The following is a 20273-nucleotide window of genomic DNA, read 5'->3' on the forward strand; positions in this document are numbered from 1 at the left end:
CAATTGCAGCAGATGTCATGACAAAGAGTCTTGCTGGACTACTGTATTTCCTCCTTAGAAGCTTGATGAATGTGAGGTATAGGTGACAAAGTTGACCCACTGTGCTTTTTTTGGTCTGTCTCAAGATGTAAGAGATCTAAAACCTGTTACACAGTAGCACTGGAATTCATGTTAGGGATTCTTTGCACAGGAGCCACTAAAGTCCTTGAAGATATCTGAAGATCAAGATTCCTTGAATAGTTCATGCAGTTTTATTTGCAAACTCAGAGGGAGCCAGACTGAATTTACAATGGCATGCAGTGCAAGGAAACAACACCAGACAAACGCTTGCCATTACACAAAGCCGTAGCTCGTAATAGCTTCTTAGTCTCCAAAGAAATCAAATTTTTGTGAAAAGTATTTATTTAAAGTTTAAACTGACATCTCAAAGCTAAACTTTAAAATAACTGACAGACCAATCTGATAGAAAATTGGAATTTTCGAGTCATTACATTTTAAATGCAATGGTACGTATAGCCAATAATTGGCTATATACTGAACACATTTATTTTTCTTATACAGTTGTGGTCAGAAGTGTATATACACTCAGCATGGTAATTTTGGTCTTTTAATGAATTCTTTGAACTTTCTTTTGCTACAAGCATGCCTCTTACCATATATTCCAGGAGCTGGAACAAACCATTTTAGGAGGGGGGTATTTATACTTTTGTTGTCAAAATGTTTCGTCTCAATCAAGTACTGTATGCTTTTTATATTTTTAGTAGTGTGGCACACAAACAGCAGATATTGTCAAAAAATAAGTAAGAAATCTTTGGGGGTGCTTTGATTCAAAAAGCACCCCCAAAGATGGGCTGAAATCGCCCAAAATGGGCTGAAATCGCCCCGGCACCACGTATTAAAATGTTTAAGAAAGCCTGTATAAATGCACACACTAAGTATGTATAAAGTTGCATAGAGGAAAATTTTAAAATAAATTCACACTTGTGCACCCAGTTCTTTTTTTCTTTCTTAGGCATTCACGGTGTATAATGTAAAGTCGCTCCACTGCAGTGAATGTACAGCAAAAGGAGCGTAGTTCAAAATAATGAATTGAAAATCAAAGTTACGACATTCATAAATTTCTGATCTCAGCTGCATGCTTTTTGTGAAAAAAAAAGACATATAAACGCACAAATACACAAAAAGCTGAGATTAAAATAGCATACTGTCTAAAAAAATGTTTTCAAGTCATCACATGATGGTAGGGTAGAAATGTAGATTTTACAAATACACACAGTTTGAAGCAGGGAGCGCAGTGTCCCATTTATCCGGAAGCACGTGAAGGCAGCAGAAGTCACGCGTTGTTTGTACAAATATGGCGGACTATGGCGAGTCATTGGAGTCTTGGCTTAGTAAGTATATATTTAAACTCTTTCCCCCCGCTATTTATTCCTGACAGAAGTAGTCGCGTATGCTCTACGTTAACTTGGTTGTGCTAAATATTAGTTGCACTCGTATGACACAACTGCACTTGGAATTTACCATGCTAATTCATCTGTGTTGTCACAAGAGGTTAGCACGGTCAGCTGCTGTCAACTGATGGTTGATACACGACAAATATTAACCCTTTTTGAATTATTATTATTATTCGTTTCCGGTGGTTATAGTTGGTATGCCTAGAAAGATATGAGTGTTTTGTATTAAACTGGGTCTCCATAATGCACTTATACGTTTGCTTCCTGAAACACCTTTAGGCTTTAACCGAAGTTTAACACAGTCTGAAAACGACAAACATAAACAGGATCAGTAAAGTGTCTTGCGGTTTAGTAAGAGTGAATTCACATTAAGCTGAATATTTTGAACAACTGCCTGAATTGTTCGTAAGGTGGTCTGGGAATGGAGGGAGCTCGATGCTGGAGGGCTGATTGGATTCTTGGTAGTAAACAAATCTGTAGTCTTCAGTGGCTGTCCTTGGATTTAGGTGAACCAAAGAAGCTGTCAGAGTTGTATGTTCATGAGATTTTATATTTTTTTGTTTCAGACAAAGCCACTAACCCTTCAAACCGGCAGGAAGACTGGGAGTATATTATGAGTTTCTGTGATCAAATCAATAAGGAGCTAGAAGGGTACGGCCACGTACATTTAATAAGCCCAGCCTCTCCCTGCACTCATAATCAAATCGTGTGTCCCCTCCTTGTGGTAAACACACAAGCCTTTGTATTTCTTACATTATTGAGTTTCCATTGCATTGTTTGAATTGCCTTTCTGGCATATTTTCAGTCCACAGATATCTGTCAGACTGTTGGCATACAAGATTCAATCACCACAGGAATGGGAAGCAATGCAAGCATTAACGGTGTGTGGTGGATTTATTTCACTGTGTTTTTCATTCTGATATTAGTAAAGATACTTGTTTGGGGTTTTTTTTGGTTTTTTTAAAGAATATTTTTTGAGCTTGTTTTTGTTTTTGCAGGTTCTTGAAGCTTGTATGAAGAATTGTGGGCGAAGGTTTCACAACGAAGTTGGGAAATTTAAGTTTTTGAATGAATTAATTAAGGTGGTTTCACCCAAAGTAAGTACCAAATGTTTTACATTTGCAGACAGCATCATACTTTGAGTTGTTGTTTTCCTTTATTAAGCAGTTCGTCTACATCTTTTTTTAGTACCTGGGAGATAAAGTGTCAGAACAAGTGAAGAAAAAAGTGATAGAGATGCTGTATAGTTGGACAGTGTCTCTGCCAGATGAAACAAAGATTGCTGAAGCATATCAGATGCTGAAATTACAGGGTGAGACATACACAGCTTCAAAAATGATTAAATATACTGAGTGAAATTTAAACATTATGAAGTGATCACAGTAAAATCCAAAAATCACAGCGTGCATTGTGCTATGAAGTCCTGAAGCTGTCTTTACCAAAGTTCAAAGCTACCTGTTTTTATTTTTAGGTATTGTTTTAGCTGACCCAGAAATTCCTCTTGATGCCACATTAATACCATCACCTTCTCCACGACCCAAGAATCCTGTGTTTGAGGATGAGAAGAAGAGCAAAGTAAGAGAAACTATTTTAGGATATTGTGTGAATGCCGCTTCTCATTAACTGCAATTAATTCTTGTTTTCACTTCTCCCGTCTCTGTTACGGATGTAGGTTTTTAATTATAGGTTATTTGGCATTATTTAAGATGGTATATCACTTATACCTCAGAAGATAATAGTACAATAGTGCATTTCAGGATGGAGCTCATTTGGTAGCTTAGGAGTCAGTGGCTATATGAGTCATCATGGAAAAAATGTGGCCCTGCAAACACCTTTTGTTGCACACTGAGAGATGTTTATATGTCTGGATTTATGTTGGTGCATTTTGTCAACGCAGTAGCATCTCAACTATGCATTATGCACCCCCGAAACTTTAAAGGTGTGGCGTAGGGATGAAGAATGACAAGATTGTGCTGATCCTAATGTTGTTATAGGTCTTGTTTGTAGTTCAGTTGACCTATTGATTCATATTCTTTTCTTTCTGTGCTGAAAATAAGTATGCCTACGCAGGTTTTCAGTACCACTCGGTCTTCATATTATGGCCACACTGCAGAAACTATACTGAGAAAGACCTGTATGCGACTCAGGTGTGCAAAAATGCAGCAGTTCTGAACTTAACATTTCTTTTGCAATTAACAGCAAGCACTGGTAAAATGATTAAGCTCACAGGCTAATGATTCCAATGGATTGGGCAATTAAGCACTGGTTGTCAATTAGAACTTCCTGATTCCAGCTTCTAGTCAAAATAAAAGTGCGATGTGAAGATCAATGGTCAAAGAAATGAGTCGTTGAATAATGCAGTAATTAACACTATTAAATATGTATGGCATAACCGTGAGTTGAGATTATCTGTGGCCATAAATTGCCAGAGTTACATGAGAACCATTCTGATATATGCACTTAAATACAAAGCTACAGGCAGAACACAGTTAGAGTAGCCTTGGGCAGTCAGAGAAACCGTTTAAAAACACTTCAGAGATATGGATAAAGTTCAGTGAAAAAAGTCTAATGCTTTCAGAACAGATTTTGAATAATCTTTGCTTTGTGACAGCTGTGAGCTAGCTTCTTTTCCCAAGGCCTGTTATGCTTCACTTACTATCTGATGACATTAACTTCACAAGCTTTGGCCGATATCCCAACTGAAGCCCTGAAATACTGGCCGTTTGTCTTCAGCAGCTCAGCTAACAGATTCCAGCTGATGGCTTTTCAGTCTGTTCTTGCCAGTACCTCTATGCCGTTTTCATGCTTGAATAGGAAACTTTGATTATTGGATTTTCTCACTACATACTTAAAATCGAAACACTCCAAAAGATCAAACGAAGAGATTCTCTCATGGCTGTCTCTTTGGGGGGTTTTCGAAATCCTTTCTCACTCTTGCATCATGATTTTCATTGTGGCATTTCACAGAAATAAAGACCAACTTTGTACATTTATGATGCTGCTTAACTAGCTCATTGGTTGCTACAAATATATTGGGTTTACAGGTAGGTGTGTGGGTGTTTACTTTGGGTTCACAGCAGTTGATCTAATAGTTCTCCTATCTCTCTGCAGAGATTATCAGAACTGCTGAAGAGCAAAAAGCCAGAAGATCTGCAAGAGGCTAACAGGCTCATCAAGAACATGGTCAAGGAGGTGTGTCAATGTCAGATGAAATGTTTTTGTTGTAATATTTGAGTATGAATGAAGTCGGACCTCTGGCTGCTCTCTTTTGGAGACATTTTACCTCCTTACATCAGGAATAAAGAGTCTGATCAACAAATACTAACAAATGTAGTTTTTCTTTTTCAGGATGAGGTGAGAACACAGAAAGCAACAAAGCAAAAAAGCACACTGGAGGCGGTGAACAACAGCGTCAAACTACTTAATGAGATGCTTGCACATTTCAACCCAGAAGACTCCACAGACGCAGACAGGGAGCTTATTAGGGTTCGTTATTTACTGGCTAAGATTCAAATGACCTTTTTGAAAAGATTAAAATTCAAATTGATTGATCTGTCTATTATTAGTTGACCTTTCTGGAAATACTAATAGAAAATTCCAAATGTTTCCCATACAACCCTTAAGCAGTTTGAGGTAATTCTGGGCTTTTTAATTTATAATCCCCTATGAATAATTTCTGAATTAGTTTGAAATTCTAAACTTATTTTATTTATTTTTATTATTATTGTTATTATTTTTGTAGTTTAGTCCCTTTTTAAATAATGATTTCTTTTTCATTGTTTTCCAGGAGCTGTATGGTGATTGTGACAAACTCAGGCAAACGGTAGTTCAGCTTGCTACTGAGACCGAGGATAATGACAGTAGTTTGGGTAATAAAATATTTGATTTGTTTATTCTGCTGAAATGTCTTGCTCAGTTTGCTTGGGTGTGATTCACCCATCAGACCCAGGTGACTCAGAATCATTCTGCTCACAGTTTGTAAATTGTCAGTGTCTTCACTTGTCTTCTCAAGGTTATATTAAATCTCACCCTGGTCTAATTTATTTTGAAATTCACATGTTAGGAGACATCTTGCAGGCCAATGATGACCTCTCTCAGGTTATTAATTTATATAAGAAGATTGTGGAAGGACAAACCATGAATGGAGAGACTGGAGGACGCCAAACACAAACGTCAGTCAGTGCAGGTAAATTTGAAGTATAGGTCATTCTAATCAGAGAGAACAGTTCCTAACTATTCTACCATTTGGCATGGTTGTTTGTGACATGTTCTCAGTGGGGTGTATGTGGTATTGACTTTAGTGTTGTGCCTGTCAAAACCGATTAATGCACAGTCAGCACTAGCGTAGCCACACTGAAAGCTTATTGCGTTTGAAGCAGGACTTTGCTGAGAATCCCGACTACCATGTTTTTAAAAATATATTATAATGTGTAAGTACACATAAGGATAATCTTAAGAGTGGATATCCTGTCTAACCTGAGAAAGGAATAACACTTTTAAGTGAATGGCCTTTGTGCGTATTGGAATGGCGTGTACCGTTTACAAGCAAGGTTTGGTCTCAGTATTATTTTTAGGGGAAGTTTTATTGGTGAAGACTGACAGTACTACTGCTTTGAGTGCATTTACATACTGTATCTGATAGGCACTGGAAGCACAAATCAATCAGAGATTTTGATTGATCTGGTGGGTCTGGACATCCAGAGCTCCTCTGCATCTGAGCAGCAACCTCCAGCATCTTCGCAGTCATTTCCTGCTGACCTGTTGTGTGGATCAGCTGCCACTGACCCACCGTCCCAGAGTGTTAACGTACTCTCCACAGCACTGTCACTGCTGGATGAAGAGCTGCTGTCTTTAGGTAACATTCAGCATGATGTGGATTAATCACACTGATTTATTTTTTAATTTTGGAACTGAATGTTAAAAGGACCTATTACGCTTTTCTTTCTTTTTTTGTGTTACTGTGTATTGTTGCTATAGTGCATCCATAATATAGTGGTTAACACATTTATCTTAAGACTCATGATTTGAGACTAGGGTCCCAAGCTAGTGTACTTCTAGTGCAGGTCCCAAGCCTGGATAAATGGGAAGGTTGCATCAAATCCAACACAAGCGTGTGACCCCTTAGGAAACAAAGGAGCAGCCAAAAGTACCTTCTTCTATAGTTGTATTTTCACAGTGCTGATACATGAGCCAAAAACTCAGGCATCAGACTGCTCTAAACACTCATGGAAGTTGGTTGATAAGTGAGTTGGAAACTATTTTGTTTCAGGTAGTGTATGAACTTTGGCCTGTACCGTGAGCCTGTACAAATTTAACAAAGCTAAACTGTATGTTATGCAGCGCTACTGTGGTCCAACAATGAAAATTTGGAGTTAAATATCAAAATAATGGGTCCCGTTTAACAATTGTATCAGAATTTATAGATTTTGATGCAAATTCTGTCACAATTGTTTTTATTTACAGGCCTCAATGAACCTATTACTGAGCTTAATAAATCAACACATGGAAACCCAAGCAATCCGTTGCCATCTACACAGGTATTTAAGTGAATTAATTTAAAGTCATTTGAAGTATTGTCTTGTTGGTTAGAAGTGTTTTTATTCCCTTGATTTCCAGGATTCCAGTCAAGATTTGGATCTTTTTGACACTTTACCCACAGTTCCTGTGTTTTCTACGCCTTCTCTCTTTCTGGATGCCCTCTCTACAACAGGAGCCCCAGCTAATCCTTCCAAGACTTATACACCAGCTTCTTCCTTAAACTTCACTGGCCCTGTCTTTTCTACACCTCTGGCTTCTACAACATCCCTTTCAACAACACCCATTTCAACAACATCCCTTTCAACAACATCAGTCATATCCCCACAACCCTTCAGTTCTATATTGACCACCGTGGCTCCAGCTGCTCCTCCTCAGTCATTCAGCTTGACCTCATCTGCTCCCTCAGCCGCTGATATCACCCCTCAACTAATTTCAACTTCGACTTTGGGCTTCCACTCTCCATCGCTTTCTCCAGGTCAGATCCTGCAAGATCTCACTTTGCTGGATCTGGGCAACAATAATAGGTGAGTAATACATGTGCTGTTGTGTAAAATTCTGTAGACTGGGTCACTCCATCTGTACACTTTCACACATTTTTATTTTTTATTTATTTATTTTTATAAAGAAACCCAGTATATGGTGCAAACTCTTCATTCCATTAAGACTGTGTCTCTTAATCAATTTTAAAGATGGTATTTATTTATGGTATTTACAGACATGACTGAGGGATAGGAGAGAGAGAGAAAGAGAAAGAAACTCTCTTTGGGACTCAGATTGAGATTACCAGTCAATAGCAACAAGCTCGGCGCTTCAGATCTTTTGTGTTTAATTTGCATTGAAAAAATGAGGAGACAGACTTAATCTGGCCAAGAAACTACTTGTTAGTCACTTGTCCAATTACAGTTGAGTCTCTGAAAATAGGGGGCGTTGTATAAGTTGTAGTACTTTTGTTAAACTCACCAAATCCAATTTATCAGTCTGCACTTACATCACATTTTGATTGTGGAATGTTAAAAGCCACTGTGGTGGTGTACAGAGGCAAAATCACAAAAAATGTGGGTTTTTTCCAAACATTTTCTTTGCTCTTTGTCTTTCAGTCTTGAAGCCACATCCACCCAAATTATATCAGAAGGAATACATGCATGGTCTGCTCCTCTGTCTATCAAGAGTCAGGCAGATGACAGCCCTCTGTTGCGCTCTCTGTCCCCTGTTCTACCCCTGAGCCAGTCAAGTCCAGGTAGAGGACAAGAGGTGTCCCTGGCCAATGTATTTGTCCCTCTTGATACCATTAAGCCAAGTGAGTTCACTAAGTGGTCTTTACTGACTATATGTTTATCTCTAAGTGAAGGTTTTTGTAGCCCATTGGAGTGTTTGCTCGGGGTCCTTGACAAGATTAATTTGAGGTCAAACCAGATCATCTGATGTCTTTCTGAAGGTTTTCAGTGATGGAAAAATGGTGTTTACTCTATTAAGCACTTAACACTATTTTAAGTGCTTAAAACCTATTGGAAATATATATTTCTGAAGTAGATTTTGACTGAAAAGGACCAGTGTAAAAGCTGTTCAAAAAAAGCTTTATGTTCTCAAAATGTGAAGATGTATTTTGTTTTTATTAGGACATTTTTGTTTTGCCAACCAGTAATTTGAAATTTTGGCTGCTATTTGACCATCTATCTACTTCGATAGAAAATCCTGTAGAGAGAATAATCACCTGAGAGATTTTGGGAACGCATTCGTGCCTGCGTACTGCAGATGGTTCACTGACCTCCAGGTGTTTTTTTGTCAAAACATAATTGTTAGATGGGAGAAAATGAACATATGGTCATTACTGGTGACAGTGAAAAAGTGAATAACAAATTGACAGTGAAAAACGTACTAATACTGTTAGTTTTATGTTCTCACTGTGGTCAGAAATTAAGCATCGCAGCATGCACGAAAGGAACGATGTGCATGAAAGCAGAAATCTCTTCTAGCTGACTCAAATGACTGTGTTGAGGGTCGTGTGTACTGGCTTATCAGTTTATGAAGTAATCTCAGTTTATTCTTTTTCTTTGCGCTACCTACACTTTTAGGTAAAGTGTGCCCAGTGACAGCTTATGATAAAAATGGTGTTCGCGTTCTGCTGCATTTCGCCACCGACTTTCCACCAGGCAGGCCGGATGTGCTGGTGATGGTGGCGTCCATGCTTAACACAGCCACTCAGCCAGTGAAGAACATTGTTCTGCAGGCTGCTGTGCCCAGGGTAAAACATGACGTGCATACGTAACACTGTTCCTCCATCATGAGATTAGATTTCAGTAAAAATTGAATTTGGGTGGGATGCAGCTTGTGTTTGATGTATGTGGATGTCTCTTCTGCCAATTCTCCAGACGATGAAAGTAAAACTGCAGCCACCCTCAGGGACAGAGCTGGCCTCTTTTAACCCAATACTTCCCCCTGCTGCCATCACTCAGATCATGCTGCTTGCCAATCCTCTCAAGGTAAAGCTCAGCCTTGAGCTTTTCTGGTGTCCATGCATTTAAGCATTTATTTATTGACAGAGCGCTTACTCAGTTGAGCTGTTCATTCAGTAAAGCACAGTGAAACATCTTTTACTGTCTTCCTTGTCAATCAATATGAGAAAATAATGGTTAATGGCTCAGTGTGATCCTTAACTGAAATGTTCTGCTTTTATGTCTTGCAGGAAAAGGTCCGGATGAGATATAAATTGGGATTCACGCTGGGAGACCAGCCATTCACAGAAGTGGGGGAGGTGAATGATTTTCCACCTGTTGATAAATGGGGAGCTCTATAGCTCTGTAGGCTGATCGCTATAAGACTACTTGAACGATTTGGCTTTCAGTGTTCTGCTATGGTCAAAAGAAGGCAAAATATTAAAGCTTTCAGGCAGAGTTTCAATATTTGATAAATGTTGTTGGATTTCAGAGAGTTGAAGATGGTCTGCTGATGTAGCACAAATACAGTAATTTTATTACGATACCAGAGGTAGTAAGTGTGATGCAGTTACTAACAAAATGAACTGTCTGAATGCTAATGGTGGTTGTTTGGTGAATTTTAAATATTGTCGTGCTTTCAATTTTTTTAGTACCCTTTTGATATAATTTTAATGTTCCTATTTGTGTCTCTGTTTTATTGGAGAATAGTTGCACTTTTGAAAACGGCAGTCTTGCATAGAGGTTGAAATGATTATGAAACTGTGGTTGTATGAGCAGGTGATCGCAATCAGAGTTTCACATGATTTCTTGATGACTATGTAAGATTTTTACAGTTGAGACAGGCTGAAGCGAACAAGAGCCCCTCTATTTCTGAAAAATCACTCCAATATTGGCTGATTGGAAATTGGTCACTTCCAGTCTGGCTCAAAACTACAACTGAATACTTTTCTTCTTCTGGGTTTTACAGGAAATCACAGCTCAGCCTCTTATACTCACCACTTATGTTTTTTTTAGTATTTCAGTATTTATTGTCATGAATGTATTTATTTTGGTTAGTGAGGAAGCTATCACAACTCCTAACGTAATGTATGGTGATGCAGTTGTCAGCTGTATTCTGCATACCCCTTATTAATAGATACTTTGAGTATTGTATTAATAGATTAACAAGTTAGTGTGCTTTTCAGAGTCTTTAATGTTACCAAATAGTCATACAGATTTGTTATAAACGTTACATTATTTAGCAAACTAGAGATGGGCTTAACAAGGAAATTTAATTCCTGTTAGAAGAAACGGCGGCCATAGGTCAAGGCATAACCACTGGGTAACTTTACATGTTCATACAGAATTGTGACCTCTTTATCTCTATCTTCTTGGAGTTATGTGTGCTGGAGGTTCTCTACATATTTCTTATAAGTTTATTTATTTGTCATATTGTTAAATTACCTTGTCATTGCATTTTTGAACAACTACTTCTGTGCATGGATAAATAAAGACTGGGATGGATTTTATTTATGTTACACCTTTTAACATGACTGTTTTTTTTTGTTTTTGTTTTTTTTTCAGTGTTCAAAATCAGTGTAAATGCAACTGAATGTTTTTCAATTTTAGAATTGTTATCTCAGGTCCTTAAATTAGCTTGAAAAATGTCTAAGGTATGCAAAACTGCCACATTTTGCCCCATTGAAAGTCATTGAAATACAATTTTTGATCCTACATTTATTTTTGACATTGACTAATTCATTCCGTTATGTTAAGGTTTTATTTTGGAGTACTCTCCTTCAGTTTTTTATTTTTATAGTTGCCCACCAGGTGGTACTGCTTTTTCCCATTCAAAGCAAGCAGCAAAATTTTGCCTTTTCTTTTTTTCTGCAAGGCTGCTTTGCTACTGAAATAAATGTTGTTGGATAATCGTATGTGTGAGAGAGAGGGCCACCTTTAAGTCTTTTGTCTTAGTTTATAATGCAGGGTGTGGCTTTCTAATTCAATAACAGTAAATGTATTGTATTGCATTTTGTCCATCTCCATATTTTGATATTCTTCAAATGTTTGCCTCCCACAAAGACTGCAACAGTCTGAGTTTGAACCTGGGACCTGCACACCATGCCACCAGCTATGCACTGCTGCTGATTGTAAGTTGTGGCCATGGGAAACACTCAGTGGTGTATATGGACACAGAGGAACTACAGCCTATTTAGGGATGCTCATTTCAGATGGTGTTTGCAGGTAACAAAAATTAATCAGTTCAACTTAACATGTTTCAAGCTGAAGTAGTTTTAAAAGACTCTGTCATTTAAAGTGGAAAAAGTAATACTATATAATATTTTATTGGTGGGAAGTTACTTTTTTAATAGAACCTAGATTATACACTGTAGAAAAAATAAAATGCTGGAAAATCAATGTTTCTGCCAATCATTAACCTATCCCAGGGCCTAATAAAATCATAGTAATATACTCCTTAAAATTCTTTTTTTTGCTCTTTATCCTGTTGTTTGCTGTATGTGAAGTGCATTAATATAACCAAACATAGTCCATGTGGTGTATTTATTTATTTTCCAATGCCAGATGGTGAGTACGAACTAGAGATACAGTTCCTGTATCCCCAGATACCCATCTAAACGTCGCTTACTCATTTTTTATTAACTTGACGATACTGGAGCCATGAACTATATTGCTGTTAAATGAAACGCGGGCTCTTCGCTCACTGTATTGCGGCCGACGCAAAGTGGCGCGCTACACTGCGCAGCCGCAGCAGAACAGGCGAGACGCAGGCAGACAGTCCTCAGCAGCAGCCATGGCAGATGGAAAGGCCAAGGTGAGGATTGGACTTTAAATGAATCAGAGCCCATACAAAGTTGAATGTACACGGTAAACTGATGGAAAGGAGTTCGTACAATTATTTCGAATCGTATAACACCAAAGACCGCTTCAAACATGCGCTAACTTTACGGTATTTGCTAGGAAGCTAACGGGTGAAGTTAGCATAATAAGCTAACGTGGCTAACCGACTCGATCCATTTGGTGTATTTTCAAAAAAATCTATATTTTCTGTAAAATAATTTTTAATCGGCACCTCTAAATTTTTGCCATCGTTATGAGTAATGCACATGTAATGGAAAATGTAGTTATCCGATATCCGACTAGATTAAGCACCAGTTCAAGAAAAGCGAGTTAACGCTGAGACAGAACAGAACAACATAAACGGTACAAAACAACAAAAGCCGTAATGTGTAAACGAATCTTAAGTTTAAAAAAGGGTACCGTTGTACTCAATCGCTAGCCATACGCCTGGGTAAAGAGATAAGGGTTTTGTTAATAGCACAAGTAGTATAATTTGAATCCTTGCTAGGCCGCTGTGCATCTTGTTGTATTGAAGGCCATTGTTGCTTGAGTTGCCTATAGCTAATGCTAACGTTGAAGTTGTAAATCCAGTCCTCATTGCTCTCGGTACCCACGCTAGTCTCCCGCTCTACGCACATCAGGCAGGCTGGTGTCGCGGAGGATTAAAAAACAAGCAAAAAAACGTAAATCCACACACGTATTGTGAAATTAACTTTTGTTTGAAGACAATGAGGTATCGCTGAGATATGCAAGACACCTATGACTCGGAATTTGAAATGGCGGGCGCAGTTTCTTGTAAATAGTCACACCTCCCCCTTTTTTCTAAATAATCTGACTTTCTATGAACTTGTTTTTTGTCTTTAGGAGGGAGTAAAGACTGAGAACAACGAGCACATCAACCTGAAGGTGGCAGGACAGGATGGCTCAGTGGTGCAGTTTAAGATCAAAAGGCACACTCCTCTCAGCAAACTGATGAAAGCTTATTGTGAACGGCAGGTGAGACTGGGACACAATTTTAACTGTTTCTTATAAGTATCTTTAACCTCCTAGGACCTGGTGTCTACATATGTGGACATCACATTTTGGGATGTCTAGACGAAAATACTTAATTTTTCTCTACAAGGGCCTGATATCCACTTATGAGGACATTATACTGCCACTGTTCTATCAAAATTTAAAACCAATGCCTCATATGTGGATCTCATTTGTCTCAGAAAGAAAAAATTAGGTAAAAAAATCTGGTAATTCTTTGTTTTTACATTCATCAGGTCCCAATCAACCCAAATAGCAAAGAAAATTTTAAAATGCATGCCATGAAAGAGTTTGGGTCTTAGGAGGTTAAATGTATTGCTGGTCTTCTAAAATTGGTCATCCCTATTCCAGAGACCAAGAAATTGACATTTTAAAAATACATGGTTCTTGCCAAATCAGAAATGGAGGGGGGGGGAAAGCTATATTTTGACATCCATTAGGGCAGATATTCAAAACTAAGGCATATGTTTTGAACCAGTATTTTTATTAATTGGCTTAATTTATTTATGCTTATATTATGTTTAAGTATATCAGATGGTCAAAAATATCAGATGACGCATCAACTTCTGTTAGCTATGGTAACAAGGCTCTTTGCTTTAACTGTGTGAAGACCAATTGTTTGTATGTATTGCCCCCCTCCCCCACCATCTTGACTTTGTTTTGGCCCTATAGAAGCACATCTTTGTTTTAATTTTGTCATTACTCACATGGTACCCGGAGGAAAGGTTTGGCCCAATCCAGACAACCTTAAATTTATCTGAAAGTTAAGAGTCTTAAAAAACACCTAAGGTCTACTTTATACATAATAGGTGTGCAACATCAGTCCTTCCCCATCTAATGCGCAGTACACAGTGTGATAGTTACCCCTTCTTGCACGTCCTCTGTACTGAAAATAAAGGATTGCAGATTAGAGTAAAATGTCAATCATATATATTTAATCTTTGTAAAATTCTAGATCTTTATAAATTGTGTTATTTGTATATGTTAGAGCTATTTCTCATATATGTAACTTTGTAATATATTGTATTATTTAATTTTGGTCAGCGTGTTACTGTTCTTATTGTCTTGGAGCAAGTTTAACCACATAATTTCCTGTTATCCCACCCTCTTTATTTACATCTAATTTTGAAGAGGTTTTTTAGTTTAGCGGTCAGTAGTGAGAGATGGGGAACAACAAAGGTTCTCCTGAAACTGGAGGTATTGCACTTCACAGCCAGTGTTTTAAACCTGCGGTCACAAAAATGCCTTGTGATGTTTAAAAGTAAACATTTGTTTTTCCACTCAGGGGCTGTCAATGAGGCAAATACGATTTCGATTTGACGGTCAGCCCATCAATGAAACAGACACACCTTCTCAGGTATGTGTACACGCTCTTGTTTTTGTGCACTTTTGGAATCAATTTTTGTTATTGTGAACTACGGCTGAATAACCCTTGGTCCTCACATTCTTGCTACTCCGGATCTTACATTTCATATTAGTTACTACATGTAAACTCACTGCATTATGCTGCAGTACTCACAAACCAATCAGCTGTTTGGGGGATTCCAGGCCAGGCCAACACGACCCTTTTTTGGTTTGGTTTGATTTTTTTATTTGTTTTTGCAGTCCCGAGATTGCATTTCAGCTGATATGTTATCAGCATATACCATTTACTTTCATAAACTCAAAGACGCAGTAATTCTGCATTACAACTGTACTACAACTAGACCAAGAAAGAGTTTATAATACTTAGTTAGTGTCGTATACAGAAAAAGCATAGAGTTTGCATAAGAGCTGTGATGAACAGATCTAACTCCTTGTTGCGTTTGCAGTACTCCCTTCATGTCAGTGCAGAACATAATGTTTTTACTATGATGTTTAGCGGAAAACAGTCAAAACACTGGGTGATAAATCAGGTATGATACATGAATATACTGATACATTAAGTATTGTTATATTCTCATAACAGCCTGTCTACAAGCACCTTCACATAAAAGGGGTGACATTAACAACATATGACCAATCATGCATATGGACTTTGTAGTGACAGCACACACACAACAAAAATTAAAAGCTATGATATTTTTAAAAAAATTGAAGAGGTTAAGCACACAATAGTAACTGCTGTGTAGGTTTACACACAAGTATTACAGGTCTGTTATTAAAACACGGGACGAGATGATGGATTACAATTTTTATTTCATTGAGTTAATGTTTAGATATGCTTATGTTTTAGGAGAATATTAATGCTTATAGGATAATCTTCTGAACTTGCGGTTGACAAGTGGGGGAAAAAAGCAGAAATTAAGCTGCTTCCCAAGAGCAGGTGGGAAAGACAAAAACTTTAGATGCTATTAAATATTTTTGGACCTTCTTAGGAGGAGATCTGAGGAGATCTTCCAGAAATGGTGATGATACTTTTCCAGAAAAGTGAGTGCTTAGTAGGCAGTTTTCTACCTGTTTATCTCTTATCTTGAGTATAACCTTCTCCAGAACAGCAAGAAGTGAACAGCTTTCAGAATATATCAATAAATAACCCTGAAGTTAGTGAGATGGGTACAAATCCTGCTTCATAGTACAGGCCTCAAGTCTTAAAAAAGTGTAGTCAACATGGATGTGTCTTATATTTTAATGGCCACTAGAGGGCGAGCAATCCTTTTGTTGAAAAACTTTTGATTGTGGGAAAATGGCCCCTGGCTTCCTCCCTCTGTGACCTCGTTGAACACTTTCTTGATGAGTTTTTGGGCTTGGGAAACAAACATCGAGTCCATTCAGAAAGAAGTAAGATCTGTGGTTCATACTGCAGCTCACTGAGTAATAACTTGTTTGTCAAGTCTTTTAACATACCAGTGGGTTGCATCACGGTGGCTTCGGCCACCTTTTAAAGCATTTGTACTTCCTTCTAATATTTAAAAAGTTTTCTTGTCTTTTTCTTTTGCAGCTAGAAATGGAGGATGAAGATACAATCGACGTGTTCCAACAGCAAACTGGAGGCTCTCCTCTTTAAAGACTGTTTCCTATGAACATCCCTACCTCCCCCTTTCATCCCTGAACATCTTTGTTATACCCAGTCTTCAAATGCTCATGACCAGTGTTGATACGATCCAGTGGAATATTTACACAAAATACTCAAAGGCAGCACAGTTAGTGTTGAGTTTGATCACACTGCCATGTTACGTGACATGTTAACATGTCTGAACAGCGCAGTGCAGACAATAAGTAGGCTGCAGTCAGTCTAATGTGCCGAAGAAATGAGAAACTGTTTTTGTTTGGGTTTTTTTGTTTGTTTTTTAATTTCGGAAGAGAACGCTTGGTCCTGCTTTTGCTTTTATACTTACCAAGGCTTTGATTAAAGATGGAGGTTTGATTGATGTAACCCGGTGTTTTAAATTCACTGACATCTGTTGTTATTATAAAAATGTATTGTTGGAATAAAATGAGTCTTTTTTTTTCTTCTTTTTTTTTTACAAATCTGTGTGTATGTGTGCTTTCGTCACATCTGAAAACTGTTTGCAGGTACTGCTGCAGTCATTTAAAATTGTAGGTTTGAATGTCCTCAGTTATTTGTTTCCATGCAATAAGAGGAAATGCTGACACGTCTTCAAATTATAATCATCAGATAGCAGTTTTCATGTGTGGTTATGATGTAAGCACTTTAAGCAGCCAAATATATAATTATCCATTATTCCATAGCCAATAAAATACAGTGGATATGTAGTCAGTTTTCAAAAGTAATCAGTGTCTAGATAATGATCTCTTGAATGACGTAATGAGCTGTGTGTGCATATGCATGTCCCCACTTGCCCTGCTATTGTCTTTATTCTTCAAGCTTAGTCCCTCTACCAGATGCCTTGGAGTTTGAGTCTTGCGCAGCGTCTTTGCTGTTCCTAGACTACACTACACTTTTCTGAACATAGATCTTTGTCATCCCTACAGTCTGCTGGACGCAAATCTTGTTCTTTCCATTCAGCTGACTTGTCAGAACTGGCCTTACTGCAGGTATTTCATAGTTTCCCACGGGTCTCTATGGCTCCAGTTTGCTGGGGGATTCTAAAGTACTGTCCTCAATATATTCAATCTTGCTTTCTAATAATAGTCCTTTTGCTTCTCACTATGTTCCTTCTCTTTATTTACCATCTGACTGCACTTAACCAGTCCAAATGGCATTCCGATGATGATGCTGTTGATCTTACTCGGGAATTGATGTCTCATTCGTGGCTGGCATACAGCTTGAGGTCATCCATGTAGAGGAGGTGGTTAACGTTTGCTCCATTCTGTTGTCTGTATCTGGAGCCAGTCTTAAGAATGATATGGCTGAGAGGGTTCAGGTCTTGGTAAATCCTGCAATTGTACTTTTGCACTAGACGGCCTCTAGTGTTGTTCTCAGGGTCCCTTTGATTGTTCATGTCCATTTGTGACTCATTGTGTCATAGGCTTTCTTGTAATTGTAATTCTAACTACTCTTGTGCAGAGTAGTCACTTTTGAGGCCAGACTGACCAATGTTCCGGCAGCATGGTGTTTTTTCTCTGTTTTTTCTCTCAATTCCTTTCTGGGCCCATGTATTGAGTCCTACGCCTATTCATCTGGAACAGGGGTCTCAAATTTGCAGCCCATGGGATGCTTGCAGCCAGTATGTTGACAAGAAGAAATTCAATTTTGCAGTTTGGCCCTTGAAGTTCCTTTTTTTGTTAGGAAGTATATGTTTTTTGTTGAGTGCAATGTTCAAGTAAGCTCTTTAAAAAGCAGAAACTTATTTAATATGAAGACATTATGAGCAGAGAGTACAAACATGTTGAGAGTTTGGGTGTGTTAGTTCAGTGAAAGTTATTTGTAAAGAAAACAAATTTCACTAGCAGTCAAAAACTAATATGTACACTTATCTCTACATTTTTATTTTGTTAAATACAAACAAAATTATAGCACAAGTGCTGCCACGTGTCTGGTTAGAAAGAGAGTACCAATTAGTGTTTTTTGGTAGTTCAATGAAAGGCTTCAGTTAGTTAAGAGAAGAAGAAGTTTGCTGATGTCTTCAACCTGTCATTATCCCAGGCTTTAGTCCCATGCATTTTCAAATCCTCCACAGTCATACCAGCCCCCAAAAGACTGGACATATCCACCCTAAATGACTTCAGGCCAGTGGCACTCACACCAGTTGCCATAAAGTGCCTAGAAAAACTGGTTCTCACACATATCAACCACATGGTCCTGGACACTGTCCATCCGCTCCAGTTTTCTTGCTTTCCCAATCGATCAGTGGATGACACAATAGCAATAGCCTTACACCACACTCTGCAACATCTGAAGAGTAGCAGAATGTAGAGCAGGATGCTTTTATTGTACTCCAGTTCTGCTTTCAATACCATGCGTCCGGGCAAGCTGACCAAGAAGCTGACATACCTTGGCGTCCCAACTCCCAACTGGATTCTGGATTTCCTGACAGATGGACCACAGGTGGTGAGAATGGGAGGACGAGCGTCTGCTGCGCTTACAGTCAGCACAGGGTCCTCGGCGGGCTGTTGCCTCAGCCCCAAACTCTCCACCCTGTATATGAATGACTGTGTCTCCACCCAGGATAACATCTTTGTCATTAAATACGCTGATGAGACCACCATCCTACGGTTTATCAAGGTGGGCATGAGTCAGGGTACAGCCCTCTTGTAAAGGGGGTATACTTTATAATTTACAATTTATATTAGTTTTGTGTTGTCTTGTTTATGTCCTTCAATGCACATATTAAACAAATATATAAGACTGCGTTCTTCCATTTGCACAACATCTCTAAAATTAGAAATATCCTGTCTCAGAGTGACGCTGAAAAACTATTTCATTTATTTATTACTTCCAGGCTGGACTACTGTAATTCATTATTATCAGGATGTCCAAAAAACTCACTGAAAAGCCTTCAGCTAATCCAAAATGCTGCAGCAAGAGTCCTGACAGGGACTAGAAAGAGAGAGCATATTTCTCCTGTTTTGGCTTCCCTTCATTGGCTTCCTGTTAAATCCAGAATTGAATTCAAAATCCTGCTCCTCACATACAAGGTCTTAAATAATCAGGCCCCATCTTATCTTAATGACCTTGTAGTACCATATCACCCTATTAGAGCACTTCGCTCTCGCTCTGCAGGCCTACTTGTTGTTCCTAGAGTATTTAAAAGTAGAATGGGAGGGAGAGCCTTCAGTTTTCAGGCCCCTCTTCTGTGGAACCAGCTTCCAGTTTGGATTCGGGAGACAGACACTATCTCTACTTTTAAGATTAGGCTTAAAACTTTCCTTTTTGCTAAAGCATATAGTTAGGGCTGGACCAGGTGACCCTGAATCCTCCCTTAGTTATGCTGCAATAGACATAGGCTGCCGGGGGATTCCCATGATGCATTGAGTTTTTCCTTTCCAGTCACCTTTCTGACTCACTATGTGTTAACAGACCTCTCTGCATTGAATCATGTCTGTTATTAATCTCTGTCTCTCTTCCACAGCATGTCTTTTATCCTGTCTTCCTTCTCTCACCCCAACCGGTCGCAGCAGATGGCCGCCCCTCCCTGAGCCTGGTTCTGCCGGAGGTTTCTTCCTGTTAAAAGGGAGTTTTTCCTTCCCACTGTTGCCAAAGTGCTTGCTCATAGGGGGTCATATGATTGTTGGGTTTTTCTCTGTATCTATGAAGCGCCTTGAGGCGACTTATGTTGTGATTTGGCGCTATATAAATAAAATTGAATTGAATTGAATTTATTTTTGCCTATTTTTTTCAAGCATGCTTAGTATGACTGAGAGAGCAAAAGAATTCCAATGTGCCTTGACTGCTGATTTATGCACATATGGCAAATAATGAACCTTGAACCTTAATCTTAGCTCCTATGATGCCTGACAGGAACTTCCATTTTTTGCTGAAGCAGGTTACTGGTTGGTAGATGGATGGGGCCAATCCCTTCTGGGATCCTTGGGCTTCAGGAATGTCTGGCCTTCAGTTAATCATTCTGGGTGTTTCATCCATTAACAGCTG

The 20273-nt window shown here is 38.6% G+C and overlaps 2 protein-coding genes and 1 long non-coding RNA gene across 3 annotated transcripts; all 3 read left to right on the forward strand.

Moving 5' to 3' along the window:
- The first annotated feature begins 1260 nt into the window (after window positions 1–1260).
- gga3a (golgi associated, gamma adaptin ear containing, ARF binding protein 3a) lies at window positions 1261–10499 on the forward strand. The gene is made up of 17 exons (XM_026170555.2): window positions 1261–1391; window positions 2021–2105; window positions 2260–2335; window positions 2453–2551; window positions 2643–2766; window positions 2926–3029; window positions 4566–4646; window positions 4803–4940; window positions 5242–5323; window positions 5518–5640; window positions 6097–6309; window positions 6918–6991; window positions 7071–7516; window positions 8090–8289; window positions 9065–9234; window positions 9362–9472; window positions 9676–10499. Exons 1-17 carry the CDS (start codon window positions 1355–1357, stop codon window positions 9784–9786), a joined length of 2274 nt encoding a protein of 757 aa, XP_026026340.2. The 5' UTR covers window positions 1261–1354; the 3' UTR covers window positions 9787–10499.
- A 1586-nt stretch (window positions 10500–12085) lies between these two features.
- sumo2a (small ubiquitin like modifier 2a) lies at window positions 12086–16747 on the forward strand. The gene is made up of 4 exons (XM_026170557.2): window positions 12086–12239; window positions 13130–13261; window positions 14583–14654; window positions 16218–16747. The coding sequence occupies exons 1-4, from the start codon at window positions 12219–12221 to the stop codon at window positions 16281–16283; spliced, it is 291 nt and encodes a 96-aa protein (XP_026026342.1). The 5' UTR covers window positions 12086–12218; the 3' UTR covers window positions 16284–16747.
- Window positions 16748–18604: 1857 nt separating this feature from the next.
- Window positions 18605–19993, forward strand: LOC145429415 (uncharacterized). Its single transcript, XR_013909647.1, has 2 exons — window positions 18605–18905; window positions 19753–19993. It is a non-coding gene; the product is annotated as an uncharacterized LOC145429415 (long non-coding RNA).
- Window positions 19994–20273: the final 280 nt, after the last annotated feature.

This window comes from Astatotilapia calliptera, chromosome 6 (genome assembly GCF_964374335.1).
Source record: "Astatotilapia calliptera chromosome 6, fAstCal68.1, whole genome shotgun sequence".
Classification (NCBI taxonomy): Eukaryota; Metazoa; Chordata; class Actinopteri; order Cichliformes; family Cichlidae; genus Astatotilapia; species Astatotilapia calliptera.